This window comes from Sarcophilus harrisii, chromosome 2 (genome assembly GCF_902635505.1).
Source record: "Sarcophilus harrisii chromosome 2, mSarHar1.11, whole genome shotgun sequence".
Classification (NCBI taxonomy): Eukaryota; Metazoa; Chordata; class Mammalia; order Dasyuromorphia; family Dasyuridae; genus Sarcophilus; species Sarcophilus harrisii.
The window spans coordinates 236,145,590-236,170,627 of record NC_045427.1 but is presented as its reverse complement, the minus strand read 5'-3'; the positions used below and the strand labels follow the sequence as shown (position 1 = coordinate 236,170,627).

At 35.7% G+C, this 25,038-nt stretch overlaps 1 protein-coding gene and 1 long non-coding RNA gene across 3 annotated transcripts; one reads left to right on the top strand and one right to left on the bottom strand.

Moving 5' to 3' along the window:
• Window positions 1–31: 31 nt before the first annotated feature.
• NELFCD (negative elongation factor complex member C/D) lies at window positions 32–17,973 on the bottom strand. Of its 2 annotated transcripts, XM_012539666.3 has the most exons (15): window positions 17,507–17,566; window positions 11,968–12,083; window positions 11,063–11,172; window positions 7,157–7,266; window positions 6,737–6,844; window positions 5,485–5,637; window positions 4,031–4,161; window positions 2,611–2,776; window positions 2,233–2,367; window positions 1,575–1,714; window positions 1,311–1,425; window positions 956–1,051; window positions 720–860; window positions 419–548; window positions 32–335 (listed from the first exon to the last, which is right to left on the bottom strand). In XM_012539666.3, exons 1-15 carry the CDS (start codon window positions 17,564–17,566, stop codon window positions 301–303), a joined length of 1,746 nt encoding a protein of 581 aa, XP_012395120.1. In that variant the 3' UTR covers window positions 32–300. The 2 variants fall into 2 exon arrangements, with proteins under 2 accessions (XP_012395120.1, XP_012395119.1); XM_012539665.3 differs by having other exon boundaries at window positions 32–548; window positions 17,507–17,973.
• LOC116421520 lies at window positions 17,630–25,038 on the top strand. The gene is made up of 2 exons (XR_004231908.1): window positions 17,630–17,712; window positions 24,603–25,038. It is a non-coding gene; the product is annotated as an uncharacterized LOC116421520 (long non-coding RNA).

The window sequence follows — 25,038 nt, the reverse complement described above, 5'->3', positions numbered from 1 at the left end:
TATGAAAGAAATGTGAGACAATTATCAGTCATTAAGTATTTATTGATGAGTGAGGTGAGGTGCTGCCACACCTTGTGTGGATTGGGATATTTGTCCCAATGAATATCACAATGTCCATCCAAATTTTAATTGAAAACTTTTTAGATGAATATTCCCACACAGTTAAAATGACCCATAGGGTCAGTAAAAAGTGTTTTCACACCACTAGTGTCCATGGTCATGGTCCTTCTGAGACCACTTCTTGAAGAGATCTGTCTGGAAATGTCTTCTTGAGATTTTAGCAGACTAAATTAGTCTGATTCAGTTTACCATAATGAAATTAGACTTGCAGTGGGCTTCAATAAAGAAAAAAGAATGAGTTAAAAATGTGACCAGATGTTTAAAAAAATACAAATCAGAGCAGTCCTTTTACCCTTACCTATGAACTCTGTCACAGGGTCATGCTCTCCTTCTGTTTTAATGGTACCGGCAATGCTGTCATTCTCTAGAATGGGAAGAAAGAGCTGTACAAAGTCGGAAGTATAAGGAGGAGCAATCACATCTAAGACCTGTAAAGAAAGACACAGAGAGAAGCCTGAGCATGATTCCTAGCCTTAACCATCCCTTTCTCCTCCATATCAGGCTGAAAACTAAATCCCCAACACTACATGCAGAATTCAGCTACAAAGTGAACTAATCTAAAATTAGGGTTAGTGTTACCAAAAGGAAGCATTTCTGACCTCAGTAACAAAATAGCGAATGAGGGAGATATCAGTGTCCAACTTTTCCAAACACTTTCGTATGTAACTGACAACAGGCAGTACATAACCCCTACTCAGCAGATGAACCATCCTGTCCAGCAGTGTTTTCTTCAATTCAAGCTGGGGGAGAGAAGTTAAACAAGCTATTTTAGAAACAAGACTACATTCAAAATTATTTTTTTTGAAAGGCTTTTCATTTTGCATTGGCTACTTACTTGTTCCATTACATCCAATTGGGAATGCTCTGTTTCGAATAGTTTAACCAACAATTGCAAGACTTGGGGATGGAGGAGCTGGTGGCAGGTACTGATCTATGGTCAAAAGAACTCATTTCACAACTATGCTTTTACGCATCTACTCTAAGTGTGAGAAAGTAACCATCACTGTTAAGAGTTGTTGAATCAGACCAAGAATACTTGTTTTTTAGTTCCCCCAAACACTGGGACAAAAACAGCTGAATTTTTTCACACTGAGAAGACAGTTGTAACTAACATTTTATAAACGATGTCCAATGAAACCACAAGATGTATATATAAGGACAACCCAACACACAAAAACATTACATTATACCTCATCTAGTAAGGCCAAATGTACTGGTGTATGATCAGTCTGGAGCTGAAAGTAGCGTGGTTCTGACACTGTCCAATCCACCCACTTTAGTACACCCATTGCCACCACTGGAAACCTGCAAAATAAACCATGTTAAGGCTTATAACAATAGCTTATAAGGCTAGTTTTATTTAGAAAAATAGCAATATGAAATAACATATATAATGATATATCAGTTGATCTTCAAAAGTGGCAGAAGTTTTTAGAAGTAAAACTTTTATTTACCTAATGCACTGATAAAGTGTACTCAACTCAGCCACTAACTCAGAGGCACCTTTGTTCTCATTGCAACATAAATTGTGAACAGTTTCAACAGCTTTGGATGTTGACTTCAACTCATCTTTATTGATGCTCACTCTCTTGTTCTGAAAAATGTAATAAAGTTTAAATTTTTGAATATGGTTTTTGAATATGGTACAATACTTTTCAGAAATAAAACATTTATATACCAGGCACTGAGTGCCGAGTACATAAACACTCCCCTCCCTCAAGAAGTTCCCATTTTAGTGGGGAGGACAAGATACATATTGAATAAATAATCTCAGAGAAAAGGGAGCAGAGGTAATGAGAGGAAGAAAGTGTTTGGGAAAAACATCTCATCTAAAATAGGATTTGAGCTGAGGCTTGAGGGAAGCCAAGAGGCAGAGGACTAGGAATAGTTCAAACATGGGGGACATTCAATAAAAATGGCATGTCTAATGGGAAGAACAGCATGCAGATCATTTAGGGTAGTAAATTATAAGTAGAGAAAGCCCAGATTCTAAATAAGATTTAACAAGACATTTTTTGGTACCAGGCTTCATTAAGCCTGGGTTCACCAGTTTCAAACTGTTACCAACCAGTAAGTAACAATTGTGTTACAGTCTCAAAATCCAAAGATTACCTTTTTCCAGGTCTCTACCACACTAGCTGCATAGGCCAATATATGGATGTACTTGTGTTTATGGTCTTGATTGATTTTGGCACCTGGTTTAAATAATGACTGCATAAACAGGTCCAAGAAAGCTGGCACTCTTATCTAAAAGGGCAAACATTAAACAATGACATTAATATCCAAGGCTTATTAGCACTTTGCTCTGCCTTTATATTTGATAGTGATAACAAATCACATTTATGTTCACTTTTACAACAATGCGTTACTAGTGAACACTTTGCCATAAAGCTAAAGTAATTCTTTTTACTTAATTCACTCACTATATAAGCAAACGGGAAAAGTTTATGGGGTTATTTTTCATAATGCAAAAATGAAACAGAAACATACCAGTTCAACAGGAGGTGGGTCCATGCTAGTAAACATCTTAAACAGGACTGTGATGTCAGCTGGATTCAGAGCTCCTTTTGACAACATGGCACCAAGGGCCTGACAAGCCCTGGGGTATGAAGCAGCTGTGCCCAATGCAAGTGTGATCTGACTGGCATCATGGCCTCTTTAAGTTAGAAAAAGAAAATTCCCCAAGTCTACTGTTAAGAATGATCACTTTTCTACTTAATATATCTACAAGTAAACGGCACTAATGTTTGCATTTTTGATGCTGGATAGTTAGTTTGCTAATAATATCTGATTCAGAGGCAGAAGAGTGTAGAAGATAGAGGGATAGTCATGGCAGCTAACTGCAGCTGGGCCTTTCCTGCATTGTACACTAAGGCAATCCTTTCAACACTCCCTAGTTTATTCCCTCTCTCAAACCCCTCAAAAGATACTTCAAACTTCTCTCCTCAAGTCCCCTACATCTCCCTTTCCTAGATTCTCTCAACTAAGTATACCATTATTTTAGGAGAGCATTAAAGCCATTAGCCATGAGCTTGCCTTCCCTTTTCTTGACACATTCCCACTCATTTCTCTTTTACTCTGGCATCTGATGAGATGGTCCTTCTCAAGACCAATCCTACTGCATCTTCTTTAGCAGACTGCCTTTTCAATCATCCTTCTCCCTCCCATTTTCTAATCTCTATCTACTAGTTCTTCCTATTGCTTTCAAATATACTAAGTCTTCTACATCCTTAAAAAAACCAAAAACCCTTATTAAATCCAACCATTCCCTCATTACCATCCTATATAATTTTTGCCCTTTCCAATCCAAATTCCTAGAAAAAGCCAACAATTTCTTCAATTTCCTCTTAATTGCTCTTTAACAGCCCTTTATAATATGGCTTCCAAACTCAAATGAAAACGGTCTCTGCAAAGCTACCAAATCTGATAGATTCTGTTCAGTTTACACCCTGATCTCATTACAGCATTTGACATTATTGATATTATTCTTTTGTTTTTCATATCTACCTGGCCACTTCTCAGACTCTTCTGTTAATTAATCATCCATATCCTGATCCCCAACAATGGATGAGTATACCCCAAGGCCCGTCTTCTCCCTTTATACTCTCTCAATAACCTAATTATCTCCTATGAATTTATTATCTTTATGCAGGTAATTCTCCCCTAAAACATCTTAAAACCTACGTGTCCAAAAATGAACTCATTTCCCTCCCCCATCTTCTCCCCTCTTTCAAACTTCCACATTTTTTGTTGTAGACACAACTGTTCTACCAGTTCTAGATATCTAACCTTAGCATGATCTTTAAGGAATTAAAATTTTGTTCACTAGTTCAAAATAATGAAAAGATCTAAGGGAGAATTTTGGTAATAGGACAGGATCAGTAAACATGAAAGAAACATTTGATCTTACTTTTCATGAGCAAATCGTTGAACTTCTTGAGCAATTCTACGCACAGCAGACCCTCCTTGTTCTTCTTGGGCTAATATAGACATCATCGACTGGGCAAAGAGATAGGTATGCTCTCCATGGCATAACATTTTCTGAAATATTCCACGTGAAAAAGATAAAACACTGAGTTCCCATTCTAAAAGGATGACTTATTAATAGATGCAATGAGAAATTAAGCTAGGTTAAAATGTCCATATTCTTTAATAATTTATATTCCACTGCTAGACAGAAAGGTCACATATATACCAAAATATTCATAGCAAAACTTTTTATGATAGGAAAGTATTAGAAACAAAACTAGTGTCCACTGACTGGAAAACAGCTAAACAAACTGTGGTACATGAATATAAAGGAAAATTATAAAGTATAAAAAAATAAAGCTATAAAGAGAAACATGGGAAGACTTATATAAACTGATGCAGAATGAATTAATAGTAGTAGGAAAAAATATACCTAATACTACAACAATGTAAACAGGAAGGCAGGGAAGGGGAAAGGAAACTGAATGCTGTGTAATTACAATGACAAAGCTAAGCCCTAAAGATATGTTAAGAAAATGCATCTCTCTCCTCTCTATAGAAAGGACAGTCTACTAATACTGCACCCACTAACAGATCTGCTCTGCTCAGTGTGTTGGCTGATTTGACTGAACTTAAAACAAAATACCTGCTTAGCAAGGAAGATAGGGGAAGAATATACTCAGAAAGAAAAGTGATGTAAGAATAACACACAAGAATGAGACATCTTAGTTATAGGTCAATCAATTAATAAACATCTATTAATAATCGGGCATTGTGCTAAGCACTGGGATTACAAAAAATGGAAAAAGACATTTTCCCTGCTCTCAAGGAGCTCACTCTAGTAGTGTATAAATTTGTTTTGCTTAATTACAATTATTCGTTACAAGGGAGAACTTTCATTTTTGGTTAGTGAAGAAGCTGGAGAACTGGGAAAGAAGATCTGGGGTGGCATGGAGTAGGGATGTAGTAATAATGCAAAAAAAAAAAAAAAAAAAAAAAAGGAGCAACAATGAAACATGTTTTAAAATACCATTGAAAGGAGCAGATGAGGACACAGACAGGCAGGCCACATTGGTATTTTTAGGTTAAATTTAATATACATTTAAAAATAACAAATTACTTAATGTTTAAGAGTTCATGTATGATTATCCTCTTTTGTTCTTTCTATATAGAAATGTTCATAATAGAAACATTTTTAAAGACATCATTAATGAATGCAATTAGAAAAGTTGAGAAAGAGAATTAAAAGTATCCAGAATCTCTTCTAGCTATGCTAATAGTAATATCTGTCACAATTTTTTTCATCTACAGTTATGTAAAGGGTTATTTTGAAAGTTTTAAGATACATGGGCCATAATATTTCAATTCTTCCCCATTCCTTGAATCATAACTTACAGCAAATTCAGGGAGATTTTTTTCAAGGTTTTCTTCTCCTCCATCTAAAATTGTAGCCAGTGAAGTACGGAGCACTCGAGAAAAGACTTCTAATTGCTGGCAAGCTGTGGATACACTAGTTATCTCTCCTTGGTATCCTGCATCAGAGATAAGCTACAATACCAGTTATTTCATAGAAAACTGATTCTTGGAAAATTGGCAAAAAAGAAAGAGTACAACAGAGTGAGAAAACTTGAGTTCTAGTTCTAATTCTTGTCAACATGGTTCCACATATTAACTCTGTTTCCACATCTATAAAATGTCCAATTCTGACTTGAGAACGTCTAAGGTTACTTCCACCTCTAAAATTATCAGTCAAATTAAATAAATAATATATGAATATTTAATCACAAAGTTAAAGGGGACGTTAAAAAGCATGACACTGTTCCTGTCCTCAAGGAGCTCAGGTTAGCCTAGGTAGCACATAAATACACAAAAATTAAATAGTTGAATAAAACAATCCAAGGTATGCTATAAGCTAAGAGACTTAAAAAGAATTTTAGAACATGGTTCTTAGATATTAGGGGAATCCCGAACAATATGATTAATTTCCTAACATATTAAATAGTAAAAATAAATGGATTAAAAAAATAAAACATATCCTTAACAAAATGCCTATGGTATTTTACCATTTTCAAAGTCCTTTCATTTATTTCATTTTATAATTATAGCAATTCTAGATGCTTTCAGAATTCCATATCCTGAAAACATGGATAAACTGCTTTCTCCCCCTCATAACAAAAAAAACCACCTCTTTATCAATATAATAACCATGCTTCATCCTTCTCACTCTAGAATTTAGTCTGTATAAGAAATCAAATATGAATATTGTTTGGAAACTTAATATAAACACAAATATTTCTAAGCATTTAGAAACACTCAAATTCTCTCATCTTTCTATTCCAATGTTTCCTTCGAACACTAGAGGTAACTGGTAAAGTAATGGATAAAGCACTGAGCCTAGAGTTAGGAAGAGATGAATTCAAACCTGGCCTCAGATATGTATTAGCAGTGTGACCTGGTGCTTAAATTCTCTTTGTCTCAGTTTCCTTAACAAAAATGGATTTAATAATATCAATTACCTTGAAACGCTACTAGAAGATCAAATAAGATAATACTTGTAAAAAAGTGCAAATTTATTTCTAAAGTACTACTAAAATGCCTTTTCTTCCTGCCCCTAGTCACCCACCCATTTAACTGACCCTTAACTTACCTTAACAGTGAAATTAAGCATTAGACAGTCTGGATGAGCTTCTGCTAATTTGTAAAACAGATCTCTCCAGGTGGTATGTGCAATCATTTGTTCTAGCCATGCTGGGGTCTAAAACAAACAAATAAATAAATAAGAAGAAAGAAGGAGGAAGAAGAAGAGGGAAGGAGGAAGAGACATACTGAGGTTTCTTCCAAGGGTCCAATATAAACCATTAATTTCATAGGGAAAACTAAGGCCCAGAAGACTACTTAAGATCAGAACTGAGACTAGAACCCAGTTTTTTTTTTTTTTTTCAGTTATACTACAGGAGGGATGTGAAAATTATACATGTGACCAGAATGTGTATACACATGAACTTGAGAAATAAAAGATCAGGCAAAACAATGTGAAAATGTCCAGTGGATAAGAGATCTTCCTTACCTCTCCTTCTTCAGTAAAAATAGAATCTGCTTTTCGAGGGTCAAAGTGTTTGATCAATAAACTCTTCAAATGATTTTCCACAGTTTCCTGAACCTGGACTGGCTCAACACCTAAAAGAATTTATTAAAAAAAAAAAAAAAAAAAAAAAAAAAAAAAAAAAAAAACCAGGCAGAAAATAGCAAGCTCATGACTAGTTCACAAAAATTTTTTTTTTATTTCAATCAATGAGTCATTTAGTCACAGTATATAGTATTGGACCTGGGAGTCAAGGAATCTGGGTTTCCAATCTGCCTCACCAGCTCACAGTAAGACAGTAAGCAAGGCACACCTTCTCAAAGCTTGGTTCCTCATCTGTAAAAAGGGATAATACTTGCACTAACATACCTCTATAAGCACTTTGTGAACTTTAAAGAGCAATACAAAGATTAGAATAATAATTTTTTAGATTTTGATTTTCACACAAAATGGAATGCACAAAAGAATGCAGCATCCTTCTAACTCTTCTGAAAATTGAAAGGACAGTTCAAAAGCTGTGTCTGAATGGATTTCCTTACCATGTCTGGCTTTATTCTTCAAGTGTCAGGAGTGGTAAAGTAGAAAGTATATTCCAAGGGGGATTTTAAATCAACAAAATGAAAAAACTCAGTGCACCAAAGCTACTGGGGTAGGGATATGTGTGAAGAGGACTGGATCTTTGCTTCTGAACACGCAGACATCAGGAGCAGATTACTTGTAACATATGTCTTCGGTATATGCTAAACCCCCTCTTGAAATATAGTTGCAGGATGGGTCTGAAGCCTGAGTTCACCCCAGCCTCCAGATATTTTCATCATCACCTTATTTTTTCTATTCTGTGTGTCAGAATTTAAAAGACCCTTAACAGGAGTCAGAGGCAATGAGGGTGCACACTGACCTGAGTATATATACTGATAGTACTCAGTCATAAAAGAACATTAAAAGATAGGGACCTCTATCAATTAATTGTTTATCAGATAGTTGATGGGGAAGTTCCCAGTTTATCCTCATTTTATCCCTGGCAATAACTATTAAGACAAAATTATTCTCCTGTGAACTCTCATGATTCCGTCATTTCTTTCTCAGCTTTATCCCTCCAGAGTACACTTTCTATTCTTTGTATTCCACTAAGGATTAGCAATCCTCCCTCTACCATTAACAAACTTATTTTATCCTAAATTATTTCACATCCAAAGAAACTTGACTCTTCCCAGGAGCTGGCTATCATCTCTAGTACTGGCTGCTCTTTCCCTTATTTTCACCCCTACAAGCCAAGAGAATAGGTCCACTTTGCTCCCCATTCCCACCTCCAAACTTTCCTTTTGCCATTATAACTTTGCAATTTCTCCTATGAAGATTCACTTCACCCATTCTCATCACCCTGTCCAAATCTTTATTGCAGTCATTTACATCTCCCTCCCTTTTCAGGGGGTAGCTCATAGTCATTCTCTCTGTCCCGACCGTAGTCCACCTCATTCTTAGGACTTCAATGATGTGCTGATGTCTCATTTTAACACCCTGTTTTTTTCTTTGTTTTGTCTAGTAGTCTCTTCAATTCCCATGATCACCCCTTAAACTGTGCCCAATTGATGATGCAGAATCAGCAGCTACTCCAAACCTGTTCATTAGAAATATTTCATCTACATCATTGAATGTCCATCTTCTTCCCTGAAAGATAACGCTCATTTTATCTGGATAGCTTATTCTTGGCCATAATCCAAGTTCTTTTGCCTTGTGGAATATCAGATTCTAGGCCCTTCAATCTTTTAAGGTGGAAGTTGCTAGGTCTTGGGTAATCCTAATTGTGGCTACTCACTATTTAAATTGTTTCTTTCTAGCTGCTTTCAATATCTTTTCCTTGGTGCAATAGCTCTGAAATTGAGCCACAATATTCCTAGGGGAATTTAACTTGGGGGGGGGGGGGGGGAGGTCTCTTTCAGGAGGCGATCAGTGAATTCTTTCAATGGTTATTATACTTTCTGATTCTAAAATATCAGGGCAGTTTTCTTTTATGATTTCCTGTAGGATAATGTCTAGGTTCTTTTTTTCATCGTAGTTTTCAAGAAGTCCAATAATCCTTAGATTATCTCTCCCACATCTATTTTCCAGGTCAGTTGTTTTTCCTAGTAGCTATTTCATATTTTCTTCTATTTTTTAATTTTTTTTTTTGGTTTTTATTTGACTGACTGTTGAAGTCTTATCATTCACTTCCATTTGTTCAATTTTAATTTTTAATTTATTATTTTCTTCAGTTACCCTTTTTAGCTCCTTTTGTAACTGGCCAATTGAATTTTTTGTTCATTCCATTCTTTTTTTATTTCACAAATTTTGTTTTTCAGCAAATTAATATCTTTTTCATATCTCTTTTGTAGGGTATTATATACTTTTTACATTCCTTCTTGCAATGATCTTATTTCATTTTCCCATTTTTCTTCTCTCTTTTAAGATCCCTTATGCCATCTTCCAAGAAAGCCTTGCAAAATGATCACCAGCTCATGTCTTCCTTTGGGGCTTCATCTGGAGTTGCTTTTGCCTTTAGGAGCCTCAGGATTTGAAGTCTTTTCTTCTCTCTCTACATAAAACCTGTCTATGGTGAGAGGGTTTTTTTTTTTTTTTTTGGCTTTTTATTCATTTTTTTTTAAAGGTTTGAGGTCTGTTCAATGCAAAGAAACGACAGCTGTTTTAATATGTCTTGGGGCAGTTCTGCTGATTGATTTCCAGTGCTGGATAATGGCAATTAGATCTGGTGTTCTTCTGGGGCTCAGTAGTTTACAATTTGCCTTTTGTAGCAAATCTGCCAAACCACCTACTGGCAAAGAGGGCAGAGAAGCCTAAGAGACTCACAGAAGATTCTCCTGTGCGTGGAACATGCATCGCTCTCCGACTCTCCACCCTAGCTCCTTGTCCCAGTCTCCCTGTGCTGGAGTCTAGGTTTGGCAGACTATCCCCGTGCCCATTTAAAATAGACCTGTTCTGAAGTTCTTCCAAGGTATCTTCTTCTGGGAATGTGTTATACTCCAAATTTGTGGATTCTTTGACTCCAAAAACAATTTAGAAGCTTAATCTGCTGTTGATTTGAGAGGTCAGAGGAGCTCACAAAAAGTCATGTCTGCTCTCCACCATCTTCCAAATCTGTTCTTCTCTCCTCAAAACAACTGTGCTGTCACCCTCTCCTCCCACTCTTCCCAGGGCTTTCTATTTTACTGAGGAAAAAAAAAAGTCCATCTCTTAAGGGCTTCTGCTTACTCTCTAACACACACCTTAAAACTCCTCCTTAACATCTCTCATTTTTTTTTGTCACTTGCTCTGATTTTGGGAGATCTTGAATTTACTTTTTCTATGGTCATACTCTCCATGTGTACTCTCAAATCTCTTCTTCACATGATTATTCTCTCATTTTCAATCTCTTCTTATCCACTGATAGGAAATGGCTGATAAATTGATGATTGGTAGTACTTTATCATATCCGAATCAAGACAAAACTTGCAGTAAAGAAATTCTAAGTGCCAGACAACACAACTGGGACCATTCTAAGCGACTCTGCCCCCTTCTCTACTAGGAAGTTAAAAGGATTAAGAAATAATTTGGAATCCACTGGATATGTAGGAGACTGTATACAGTGAGTACATAGACTTTGAGAATGGCTTTAATACTTTACTTCTTAATTTCTTATTAAAAAAAAAAAAAAAAAAGCTCTACAAAGCTTCCATGACTCTACTATATGGCAAAAATCCAATGATAATATGGTTCATATCAGGAAACCTCTGCTATTCAGAAAAACATCAAGCTGAGAAAGAAATTTAGTTCTTATTTATACAAACTTCAAACCTGGAAGTTAAAAGGGGTTATTTTCTTCTGTAATTCTAGATCCACCCTCTCATCCCCAGGCACCTGTCTGAATGAGCCACTCTGCCAAGAGGTTCACAGTCTGGGCCACAGCAGTATAGTTTTCTGATAAAAGTTGGATCACATTCTCTGGAGATCCGCCTGCCTGAAAATACCTGCAAGGGGTGAAAAATGGTCAAAAATGCAGAAAACCTAACAGATTAGAAAGAAGTAGCTATAAGGAGCTGGGCCATCTTAATGACTTTTGGAAGACTCCTGTTTGCTTCTTTGGGCCTCAGTTACTTCATGGATGGCTGGCCAGGGAGTGGCATACTCCACTCCAAAAGGTGGAGTTCATGGAGACTCATCTTCCTGAATTCAAATCAGGCCTCAAACATTTACTAACTGTGTGACCCTGGTCAAGTCATACAATCCCTGTTTACCTTAGTTTTCTCATGTGTAAAATGAGCAGAAGGAAATAGCAAACCATTTCAGTATCTTTGCCAAGAAAAGGTGGTTTATGGTTATGGACTGAAAAATGACTCCTGGTTATGGACTGAAAAATGACAATAATTTTTCATCCATATGATAAAGGTATTGGGGTACAGAGCCGCTAAAGTCCTATGATTCCATGATTCAGAATGACTATATGTGTGTGTGTGTGTGTGTGTGTGTGTATGTGTGTGTATATATATATATATATTTTTTTTTTCCTTTTTTGCAGAGGCAACTGGGATTAAGTGAATTGCCCAGGGCCACACTTCACACACAGTCAAGAAGTGTTAAGTGTCTAAGGCAGAATTTGAACTCAGATCCTTCTGACTTCAGGGCTGGTGCTCTATCCACTACACCAACTAGCTGCCTCAGAATGACTATATTTCTAAATTATCCTCCTCTCTGCTTCCCAACACAAATTAGAATTTTTTTTCTTTCTTTCTTTTTTCTTTTCTTTTTTTTTTTTTTTTTTTTACCTTTTGAGTGTGTTGAATATAGAAGGCTCCATTATATAATCCCGAGTGGAAAATTTGTGTAAACATTCTTGTTGGACTTCTGCATCATCTTCTCCTTCTCCATAATCATCATCCTGCTATTAAATTAATAGACAGTATTAAACTTTTTTCGATTGTAAATATCTTTTTCTATTATTGAAAACATTTAACAGACCAGACTTGTAGAGACATATCAGATTAGAAAGTGAAGAGAAACTTTAAAAGCTAGATAAAAATTCTTCACTTATTGTGTTTGGTGTCTTATGCTTGGTTTAAGAATATGCCAACCCACAGGCTTGCAATTTAGTTGGAGAGACAAACTGCTCATCTTTGCAAATTTTATCAAATACATCATTTCCTATTTTTTTTTACCTTAGTGCTACATGTTCCTGATTGCAAAATTCTGAGAAGTGTGATTTTAATAAGAAATGTGATAGGGGAGGCTTCAAGGATGGGCCTTAAAATAAGTTGGATAATTATATATATATTAAAGCATCTCATACATATATAAAGCAGCATGCCTAGTTTCTAAAAATAGAGATATAATAAATAAATAACAACCCCAGTTCAGGATTAAGGTAGAGAAATTTAAGAAAAGAATGATCACTATGGGGTGGGAATTAGGAATTCTAAGCAGAAGTTATGAATAATGTGGCATATGAACTGGGCTTTGAAGGAAAAGTATTTCAATAGATAAGAGACTCAAGGAATACTTCACCTTATTCCAGGATTTCAGGGATAGCACTCCTGTCCCCTAAAATAACGTCATTATGTTGGGGGAATCTTCCTTCAATAAACATGATGATATGCTCACTAATACTCTTCCTAGTAATTCATCAATCTCCTAAACTCTATGAACTATTATATATCCTTTCTCCTCTTCAGCTACAAACAGGAGTGGTTACACTCTTGATCTCACTATTTATCTGTGATGTATTAAAAAGCTGAAGAGGGAGGCCTCCATGAAATAACAAAGAATGAAACAAAGAGAATATTATATACTGTAATTGCAGTATTGTTTTAATAATAACTTTGAACAACAAAGTCATTCTATTATAAATATCCAAATTCCTTTAAGATCCCATGAAGGAAAATACTGTCTGAATCCAAAAAGGAATACCGCTGTGATGTAGGAAATGATGTGGTAGCCAAACTTATGATAGAAGGTATTGTCCAGTTTCAGAGAAACAGATGATAGATAGAAATAAGCATAGTACATTCTTACATATATATGTAGGAGTATGTGTGTGTGTGTGTGTGTATATATATGTTAATGTGTACACACACACACACACACACACATATACTTAATTGTAGCCTTCTTTAGGGTGGGTAGAGGAAAGGTGTCAGGGGGAAATAAAGCAAAAAGTGTACAGCAAAGAAGAAAATAAAACCAATAAAAAAGCAAAGAAAAACAGCAGATTTGAAAACAACATATAGTATATATTATATATATTTTCTTGAAATGGAAATTTGTTGTTTTATATTGAATCATCTCTTATGATCTGCTGTGCACATGGCAATTTTCTTTTCTCATTTTGTATTTAAGTGAAAAATTTAAAAATTACAAAAAATATTTGATAGTTTCTGGGTAATTAATGATTGTTATTAATTATGCTAGTATATGATTAATAGAAGAGGCCAACTTCACTCTTGAATGTCAAAGACGCCTCATGTAATCCACTTAATGTTTATATGCCCTTGGAAAAATAGGTGTTTTTGATGCTGATAATTCTGATTAAAGAATTAATTAGAAGAATGAATATTATGAGATATATACCTATCCTAATAAAGTCGGGGGGGGGGGGCAGAAGGAGGAAGGGAGCAGAAAAGGGTAAGGAGAGGGAATATAATTCTGATCACTCTTGTTCCCAGACTACCCCCCTACAATCTAGACAAAAAGATTTTTGCTTTTCCAAGCCTGAGTGGGGTTTGAATCAGATTAAGGAGAAAGTTAATGCAATTTCATTATTAGCAATGCCCTTCAGATGTTGATTTAACTCCATGGAGATTGAGGAGGTAGTATACATAAGCCCTTTGCAAAACTTAAAGCAATATTTTCATCATCCAAAGAAAACAAAAATCAAAGGATGGAGACGTGGTGGAGAGCATTTAACTTAACAGAAGGGGAGGAAGAGACAGAAACAATTTTGTAACTGGTTTACTACACATCAACTAAATAGAAAGAAGATTAGGGGATAGAGAAATCAACCAAAATGGTTAAGAGATTAGTTGATCTTCAAACTAGTGCAAGGGAAAGGATAGTAAGAAAATATTTAACTGTCTGATAAATTCAAGTCATCTGGCTCAAATGAACTACACTTTTAGGTAATGAAACAAATAGCGGATATGAGTGCTAAACCATGGTGAGTGATATGTTAAAAATCATGGACAACAAGTAAGGTATTGAGACTGGAGAAGGGTGTGTGTCCCATTTTCTTTCTTTTTTTTTTTTTTAAAGAGAATGTAATTTGCAAAATATTTCTTAGTGATCCCAATTTCAATTCCTGTCAAAATTCTAGACTGTATTAATAAAGAGATGGTCACTAAATACCTATTATAAGGATTTAGAATAGAAAATCAACATGGTCTCATCAAGAACAATCACATGAGACAAATCCTATTTTCTTTTTTGAAAGGGTTATTATAATAATAGGTCAGGAAAGTGATAGATACAGTTTGCTTAGATTTTAGCTAAGTATTTGGAATAGTATCTCCTGTAATTAGAAAGTAATCAAACTAACTTGGAACTAGTTCAATAGCCATACTCAAAGAATAGAATCCTACTAATTCCATGACAAAATGGAAATGCCTGTCTAGTAGAATATTCTAAAATCTTCTCTGGAAGTTAAATTTTTTAAAGAAAACATTCTCAGGACATGGAATGGTTGCATACTAACACCCTTGACAAAAACATATTTAGGTTTATCTTAGTACTGTGGGAAAAGGATTTACTGGCAAATGTCTGGGGGAAATAATTTCCCACTATACTTTCTATCCCTACATTCTAAGTAATTGTAAGTATCTGCAAAAGATCAGTGATTTTTATCAAGCACTTCCTTCTCAGCAGCATCTCTATAGTCTTCAGGAATTTATCCATTGATGGCTAATCTTATGGTGAGAAATCTCTCTAAATTTACAAATTATTCATCACGAGCTCATCATGCTAGGCCAAGGCAGGGTTTTATACTTTCCTTGCAAAAAGGTGTGCTAGACTATACACCTATCAGATTGGCCAGAATGACAGGGAAAGATAATGCAGAATGTTGGAGGGGATGTGGGAAAACAGGGACACTGATACATTGTTGGTGGAACTGTGAATATATCCAGCCATTCTGGAGAGCAATTTGGAACTATGCTCAAAAAGTTATCAAACTGTGCATACCCTTTGATCCAGCAGTGTCTCTACTAGGCTTATACCCCAAAGAGATACTAAAAAAGGGAAAGGGACCTGTATGTGCCAAAATGTTTGTGGTAGCCCTGTTTGTAGTGGCTAGAAACTGGAAAATGAATGGATATCCATCAATTGAGAATGGTTGGGTAAATTGTGGTATATGCATGTTATGGAATATTATTGTTCTGTAAGAAATGACCAGCAGGATGAATACAGAGAGGTTTGGAGAGACTTACATGAACTGATTCTAAATGAAATGAGCAGAACCAGGAGATCATTATATATTTCAACAACAATACTGTATGAGGATGTATTCTGATGGAAGTGGATTTCTTCAACAAAGACAAGATCTAACTTAGTTTCAATTGATCAAGGATGGACAGAAGCAGCTACACCCAAAGAAAGAACACTAGGAAATGAATGTAAACTGCTTGCATTTTTGTTCGTCTTCCCGGGTTATTTATACCTTCTAAATCCAATTCTCCCTGAGCAACAAGAGAACTGTTCAGTTCTGCACACATATACTGTATCCAAGATCTACTGTAATCTATTTAACATGTATAGGACTGCTTGCCATCTTGGGGAGAGGGTGGAGGGAGGGAGGGGAAAAATCGGAACAGAAGTGAGTGCAAGGGATAATGTTGTAAAAAATTACTCTGGCATGGGTTCTGTCAATAAAAAGTTATAAAAAAAAAAAAAAGGTGTGCTAGAGTAGAGCTTTATTGAGAGGACACAACTAATATGCTAATTATGAATCAGTCCAAAGATTAATAATGGTTGTCTGGATGAAAGACCAGACTCAAATCTGATACACACATCCCTTTCTCCCATAACTTTATTGTTTTCAAATCTACCATATGTAAGACTCTGCAATTGGTCTGAAGAATCAAATCATATAAAACTAAACCAAAAATCATCTTTAATCCCCTCTTCACCTGCAAGTAGTGTCAAGGGCGGACTGCACCAAGGAAGAGACTTGTCTTAAAACTGGAAGTGTTTCAACAATGTCAACAAACAGTAGAATGTAGGCTCCGTGAGTGCAAGGACTGTTTCAGTTCTGTTTGTATCCTCAAAGTCTAGTAAAATGTTTGACAGTAAAGATGCTGAATAAATATTCCTTGAATTGAACTAAAATTTTTATTAAGTACCCTAGTGTGAGCACTGAGGTTTAAAAGTTTTAGAAGAGTTAATTCCTGTCCATGTAAGCAAACTTCCCTTTCCCTCGGCTCATGGACCTGTGGACCAATAATGTCTAAGGAGTTCTCTTGGCAAAGATACTGGCGTGGTTTGCCCTTTCCTTCTCCGGAGTTTTTAGGTCATATGACTTGCTCAGGGTCACACAGTTATGTGATTGAATATAATATTATAATTTATTATTTTATTTATATTATATTATATAATTATGTGTTATTTATATTATTATAATTATTTATATTATAATATAATTATGTATCATATTATATAATACACATTTATTATAATAATTATAATATTATAAAGTGATTGAAGCTGGATTCGAATTCAGATCTTCTAGTACTCTCTCCACCGAGCCACCCTCTACTGCCTCCTGAGAGCATTAGAGAAGGAAACAAAAAGCTCCACGACGGGAACAAAGGCCACTACTGGGAAAAGGGAAGGCTTTCAAAGTGGACCAGCGAAGGGTGGAGAGAGCATTTCAAACCCACGAAGCAGAAAAATGGTGGGCACTGCGTTAGCCGAGGGAAAGACAAGGTTGCTCATTTGCTGGAGAAAAGTGCGACGGGGAGAGAGAAAAGCCTGGGAAGGTTCCAGGAGGACCTGGCCAGACGGCGTAAAGATTTTAAGGACGGGAGAAGATTTCTGAAGGGGAGCGTTAACGCGATAACAAGTGTTGGTAAACATTGTGTGGTGTGTGTGTGTGTGTGCACACGCAAGCACTGGGGCACAGAGCTGGTCCCTGCACACAAAACCGGCGGTTACTCCCTCCTCCCCTCCCCCCCAACATCGGGGGGCCTCCAGACCTCGCGGCACAGGCAGGACCCGCCCCCACACCCCGCGGCCGCTCCCCAGCGGGCCCGCCGCGCGCCTCCGAGACGGGAGACGGGACAATGGCGAGCGGCCAACGGCCGCGCTGCGGCGCCCTCTTACCTGCGCGCCGTCGGCGTCTTCTCCCCACTCAGCAGCGCTCCCGAAGTAGTCTTCCTCCATGACTAAACGGACCCCAGCTTCGGGGGCCACGCCGCCCGCCCGGACGCCACGGGGAGGTCGAGCTGGCCAGGTGGAATCAACGCCTAAACTCCACTCCTCACAGCCGTCTGCATCTGCGCTGCGCCTGCGCACTGCTTCCTAGCTGGGTGAGTTTCCCGGCGGAGCTACGCCCCCTACTGGACCGCAACCACTCGCTAAAGCTGCGTTGTAACAGTAAACTCCCCCAAGAAATGTCTCCAACAGGCTTCCGTCCTTTTTTCCTCTCTAGTGCCCTAGTCCTATTTAATTCGCTCCGGGCTCTGGACCTGTACTAGTTGGGGGTTTCGCTGTCGGTTGTTTTCAGGCCTCTTGCGGTGAGAGAAGCCTACGGTGGCCCGCGATACGGAGGCCCCGGCTGCCTCGGTGCTCCCCCCCTCCCTCCCCCCGCTTCCGTTACTCGCGCGTGCGCATTCGCCTCTTCTGCTTCCCCCCCCCCCCTTCCCTCGTGTGTTCCCAGTTTATGTGTAAAGAGGGCGGGATTTTCCTTACATATTAAAATTAACCTTTCTAAGAGGTTTTCTTGCCGAGACAAAGCTTCACATAATAGTGACATGGATCAGAAGCGATCCGATCCAAACCTCCTCGTAGGCAGTCCATCCGCTCCTCCATCTCATTAAAACACAATCAAACATTTTTTAGCCCTTCAGATTGAACTGTGACATAAGTTATTGTAAAAATCCAACTCAGAAATCTCGTCGGGAAACCCCAAAAATACTTTGTCCTAGAACTGCCCTCCCAACCGCTATTCTTGAGGTGATGAGGTTGACGTCTCATTCCTTCAGGAGTAACATTGGTTTTTCCATTCCATTTTTAATAATTTTGTTCATCATTGTGATCTTCTATTCTTGATTCTGTTTATTCTTCTCTACACCATAAAAATCACTTGTTTCTGTTAACTTTTTTTTTTTTTTTTTGCATTTTGCTGCATAATATTCCATACTGACCCCACCATAGGCTATCCTCCCCTGCTAATCAATGGTCATCTAATTTTTTGGTTTTTGCCAGCACAAAAAAATGGGGTTGTGAACATTTTAGTATACAGGATGTCCCCAAAGTGAATAAATGGCACTTAAAGTTTTTGGACACATTAGGTCTTTGCTTATATTTTTAACTTCCTCAGAGTATGCAAATAACAGTGATTTTGTTAAATTGCAATATGTGCCTGCTTTACTTACATATCAAGGAGCAATCTCCAGGCTTTTCCTTACTATATATATTTCTTGTGAATAAATGTCCAGATGATGATCTTTTCCCTGCTCTTCTGGCTATTGTGAATAGTGCTTGAGCGTAAATCAGATGTGCTATAGTATAATCTAGTTACATTTGTTAAAGAATGGTTTGATTTACACATTTTGCAATGAATAACAAATTCCTAGTCATTTAAAACTCATTTTCTCAGGCTAGCAAATTTGGATTTCATCCAATACAATTCAAGCAACAAATATTTTTCAGGTAACTCCTTTTGCTAAGTACTAAAGATAGGATTACAAGTGAAAACTAGTCCCTATCCTTAAGGAGCTTACATTTTGTTGGGAGGATACAACACATAAGCAGATAAGTAAACATACTTTAATTTGGGAGAGGAAAAGAACACATGTTTATAGGGATGAGGAAAGATTTCCCATGCAAAGTAGGACATGAGCTAAGGTGAATGAAGCTAAGAGGCAGTGGGATGAAGAATACGAAGAGAAAGTGCCCCTGCAACGAAAGCAGGTGGGAGATGATTGCAAATTTGGGAAACTACTAAAATTAGGTGAAGAGTATTGTGAAACAATCTGAAAAGGTAAACTGGAGTCAGATTATTAAACATTAAAGTTTTTTTCAAAAATTGCTATATATATATTTTTATATCACTTAAATTTCCTCCCTATATCTTACACACAATGAAAACCTTTTAATGCCAAGCTGAGGATTTTTTATTGTATACTAGAGGCAACAAGTGCTCATTGGAAATTCTTGAGCAGGGGAGTGATGTCAGACATATGCTTTAGGAATAGTATTTTGGCAGCTGTTGAGCAGATCAAGAGAGAGGTGATGGTTTGAACTACAATGTGACCACATGTGTAGAAAAGAGGATAGTTGAAGGATATGAGTTGGATATAGAAATGGCCAGACTTGGCAATGATTGCATATGGAAGATAAGGGTAAGGAAAGAGTTAAAGATGACTGAGTTTGTGAACTTAATTGACTGGAAGAATGCCTCCAACAAAAATACAGTTTTTGAGAGGGTAAGGGGAGGAAGATAATGAGTTATAATGTACAAATAGAGATATTTAACAGGCATTTGGTGATGTAGGTCTGAAGCTCAGGAGAGAGACTATGTAGGTCTAGGAGTCATATTAATAAAGATGATAATTGTGAACTCTTAAGAACTGATGATATCACTGAGAGAAATAGAGAGTGGAAGGCCCAGAACAAAGCCTTGGGGAGAGCCATACATAGGATGGTGGAAAGCCTGCAAAGGAACCTGAAGTATGGTCATATGCATAAGAAGAGAATCAAAATAGATGAATGTCAAGAGCTGAAAGAGTATGCCCAAGAAGGTTAAGTACTAAAAAAGACTTTAGATTTAGTAGCTAAGAGGACATCCTCTTATATCCTTGCTAATAGAAAGCAGTTTCTGCAAGAAGCAAAAACAATAAATGGTTTTTTCTAGGAGTCTGGCTGTGAAAAGATAAAAATGATAGGGTTAAATGAAGGATTTTTAAGAGCAGGAGGAAAAGTCTTGAGTAGATTTGTAGGTACAGAGAAAGAGATTTAAGATCATGCAAAGATGACTGAAGGGACAATCTCTTGGAAGAGACAGAATGAGGGGGATGAGATCAAAAGCATAAAGTTGAGGCTGTAATTGACAAAGGCCACCCCTGCATTACAGAATAGCAAATGAGAAAAGGAGTGGTAATGAGAGGTATTAGAGTTTGTAGGGAAGTCAGGGAGATGATGAAGAATGGTCCTGATTTTCACTAAAATAGAGAGATGAAATATTAGGAGATTTGATAGTAGACTTAAAGAGAGGGTTGTAGAAAATTTTAGACATCTTGAGATCTGTAAATTTGTAATAAGAATTGCAGAGTGCCTAAATTAACTTTTATAATTTAAAATACATAAGAAATTTTAAAAAATTTCCTCTAAGAAAAATTCTAGCTGATCTGGAATTTCCATCAAACATAACTTCAATTATGTGATCTTTTTTTTTTTTTTTTTATCACTATCCTATTTCCAATGATGCAGATTATCCCAAACCTAAAAACAAAATTTTTATGCTGATCATATTTATATATCATTTCTCCAAAGTAAACAGTGCTACAGACAGAATAAATGGTTTTTAGATTTACTATATATATATAATTCAACTTTTCAACAGCACAAAGAGTTATGTTGAAATTGTTCATCTAAATATATGATGACAGAACATAAGCAGATCTATCCTTTAGTACCTCATCAGAGCTGAAATTCTGCTAGTACTTTAAGGGATCCTGGGATACAAATTAGTTAACAAAATAAGACATACAACTTTTAAAAATGAAACATGAAATTCAAACTCTTTTGACTGTTTACTAAAAATTACCTCTTTCATTTTTTTTTATAGTAGGAAATATTTATTAAAAGCAGATTTAAGGTCCCAAAATCTAACTAGACTTGTCCCATTGTGCAAATAATTTGTCTCAATATAGTATTTTGTACATTGTAAATCATAAATGGTGATTGGATGCCTTCTATGAAAAAACTTTAAAAAAAAAAAGATCTTTGGGGGCTTTGATAGAAAGCTAGAAAGAGTGATAAGAATTTTTAAGTCTCCAAGACTGAATGATTCAACCAGCTTTTGAATATGTTGTATCCAAATCTTTCCAAGAATAGATTAAATTATGTGGCATCTGATATATATTTTCCAAAATTTTTTGATAGTTTTAAGACTATTTGAGAACCTATTTGCAAATCAAATTTTTAGATGATGCTTATGCAGATTTTTAGCCATTATCTGGCTCAGACCTCTGATTGTAAGGATTACATTTTGAATATAATTTGATATCTTTTAGGAGTCATGACAGCAAAGAACTTGGATGTCTGTACCAAACTACAGCTATAGTACTTTTTTTTTTTTTTTTTTTTTTTAAAGCAGCACTGATAACGCAGGTAAAGAAACAGTCCTATTAGCATGTAGCAATATAAGAGAAGGTAGTATCCCAAACAGTTTCACAAAGACACCATACACAGTGGTATTTAGGACAAGAAAAGAACCAGTATCCAGAATCACACAGAAAAACCTATTCTCTGTCAGTGATCCAGACTAATTCGCAGAAATGCCAAAATTCTACTTAAAACATACTGATTTTTACAACTCTTTAATCTCCAGATTCATTCAGGTAAATCTAATGGATTTGCTAAGTCCTTACATAATGACACAAACAACACAGAAAGCCTATTTATATTATTTTCCCATTCTGTTTTAACTTAAGCAGCTCAGGAACATATTAAAAGTAACATAACTGTTCTAAATATGTGTTAATTTAATTCTGCTCAAGATCAAAACCAAACTTTAAGACATTAGGAGAGGTATTAGATCTGGCTCTGAAATACATAAAGTACAATGACTCTTCATATTTTTCTTTAACCAAGGATACTAACAGATATAACATTAAATTAACCTACATGCAATATTATTTGAAATATTTTTCTTATCAAAGTGAAAAACCATTCATAGTTTTACAGGGAAAACTAAACATGTGAGAAAAATCAAGTCTAGCATGATACATATAATTTTACCAACATGCTGAATCAACCAAAACAAAAGCCATCAATCAATGAAAGATAAAAAATAAACTCACTTAAATGTCTCAATTTGAGAAGTACCGACATTTAAAAAATTAAATATCACAGTTCAGATTAATGAGAAATTATTTGAATAAATTTTTTTCACCTCTTCTGCCCAAACCAATCAATTGATCTGTTATCAGGAAAACTCATTTAATTTAGCCTTGTATGTATGGTAACAAAATAACTCTAAATTGAAATTGCATATATTAGTTTCTTTATTCCAATTGTTATGGCATCATAAAATACTTTTACTTTCTTATAGATGAAATGAACAACACTAAAAGCTTTTATTTTTAAGTAAATGATTTCCTGGAAAAAAGCTGGGAAAAGCGGTTTCATGATATAGTCTAACCTTAGTTGAATGAAATCTTAATACCCCCCCCCCTCCCCAAAGGCAGTTCATAAGGTTTTCTAGGCATCATTTTTTAAAAATGTTTTAAGGCAAAGGTTAAAATAACAATGCAGCTTTACTTTATTGCTCAAAGTGGTATAAAAGTATGTGAATCTATCATAAAAAGATAATTTCTAATGAAAATGCTTATTTCAAATTGAAATAGTGTGGAACTATAAATAGGATAATTTCCTAGTAAGCTTCTTCTATGACCCACAATTTTATGGTTTAAAGTTTAATATCTTCTTGTTAGTATATTGGTATTAATGCTGCTTGTTTGAATTTAAGCTATATTTTTTGATTTTAAGCTTCCAACAAATATTCTCCTTTTGGGGGTAGTAGAAGGGGTTAAGTAGCTTGAGTATGTGACACATTTTGCATATGACAAATAGGAATCTCTAAAATTTCTTATTGAAAATAACTTTCTCATCTGAGAAAGCCTATTATATTATTTCTTCAAAATTTACTCTTTTTGATCCACTTTTCCATTTTTACCTCATCAGTTTTATTTAGATCAACACTATTTCTTTGATCATTTAAAAGTGATGGCCTTAAGAAATTTAATCTGCAGTAAAGGACAAAAAAATAGCCATAATGTAGCATTATGAGATCTGGTTGTAGATTCCCAAAGCTGTAGAGCATAACTTTATAACCTTGAGAGTTGGGACAAAAACAGAATTTTGTTACTTCAGACTTTGTAGTACAGATACTAATTGGGAAGCAAAGACAAAATAGAGGGAAAGTCTTATATAGGTACTGATTACAAAATGTAATGTCATTTTAATGGCTCTTCAAGATATTTGCTAAATACTATTAAATTATATTTATAAACAGCATAACATTAAAGAACAGTCTTAAAATGCTTTCACTAACAGTTTACTCTAATTTCCAGTAGTATCATTATGGAAACTTTTTCCTAATGATTTGTAAAACATGCTAAGTAATTCAGAGAATAAAGGAAGGATGAATAACATAAAAGGATACTCTACTGCAATGTTTTCTAACTTCAACACAGTGTAAATTTTTTTGTAGTTACTTTATAGAAATTCAACTTTTAATGCATTTTCCCCATTTTTCTTTGAATATTTTCTTCAGTGATACAAAATAGGATCAACTAACTTTGGGGAGTCTATCCCCCTTCTATCCTGGAAAAAAGTAGATCATTTTACTTGCAATTTTCAATTTTCCTTTGTTCTTCCCCAGATCTTCTTGTTCTGTTTTTGTAACACTTGGTTTGCTGTTTTTTTACTACAGATTATTTGTGACAAAAATAAGAAAGTAGCCAAGAAACATAAAAATACCTCCATCAATTCTCTAAATACAATTGGAATATGTTGGAAATTTACCTGTTGGCAAATGTAGCACTAATGAAGCCAGAAAAATTAGTTCCCAAAATAAACCCTCAATTTCTCAAAGACCATTACTAGGTTAGAACAGGTAAAGCCAACATTTTGGACTTGCATCCTGACCCTTCTATAAGACTAAGAATAGATTTGTTAAGGACATCATTGTAGCTTCCCCTTTAAATTGAATTTCTGTGGACTCCTGGAGTGGGAACAATATGTGTATTTTCATAACATTCTGTCCAAAAATGTTTGTTGATAAATTTTCATTCATGCCAACTTTTTTTGAGGGGTGGGGGACCAAAACCATCTTTATCAGGATGTCTTCTATGAATGCTTTTGACCTTAAATCAGGAATTCTTAACTTGGTGTCTGTGAGCCTATTAAAAATATCTTCATAACTGTATTTCAGTGCAATTGATTATTTTATCTATGTATTTTATTTTAGGCATTTTAAAAACATTATTGTGAGGAGTCCACAGGCTTCACCAGAGTACCAAGAAAAGTTAAGAATCATTGCATTATACTTGTTTTGAAATCTATTATCCATAGTAATCTAAACATCCAAATAAAATAGTACAGGAAAAATGGGAGTGTGTGTGTGATGATGAAATGACCTTAAGAATTAATCCAGATAAATTTGGCTCTTTGGTGTCTACAGCAAAAGCTCCATAGATCTCCAATGTGGCATATTTATTATAACAAATTAATCAGCAAATTTGGAGGCAGTTCTCAAGTGGAAGCAATAAAAAAAAAATTGAAGTTAGAATTTCCACAGAAACTATGTAGGATATACCATTATAAATGATCTTAAGGCTGTATTGTAGATCCATAACATTAAAAAAAAAAAAAAATCAAAGCCCACAACTTCTATAAAGCCACTT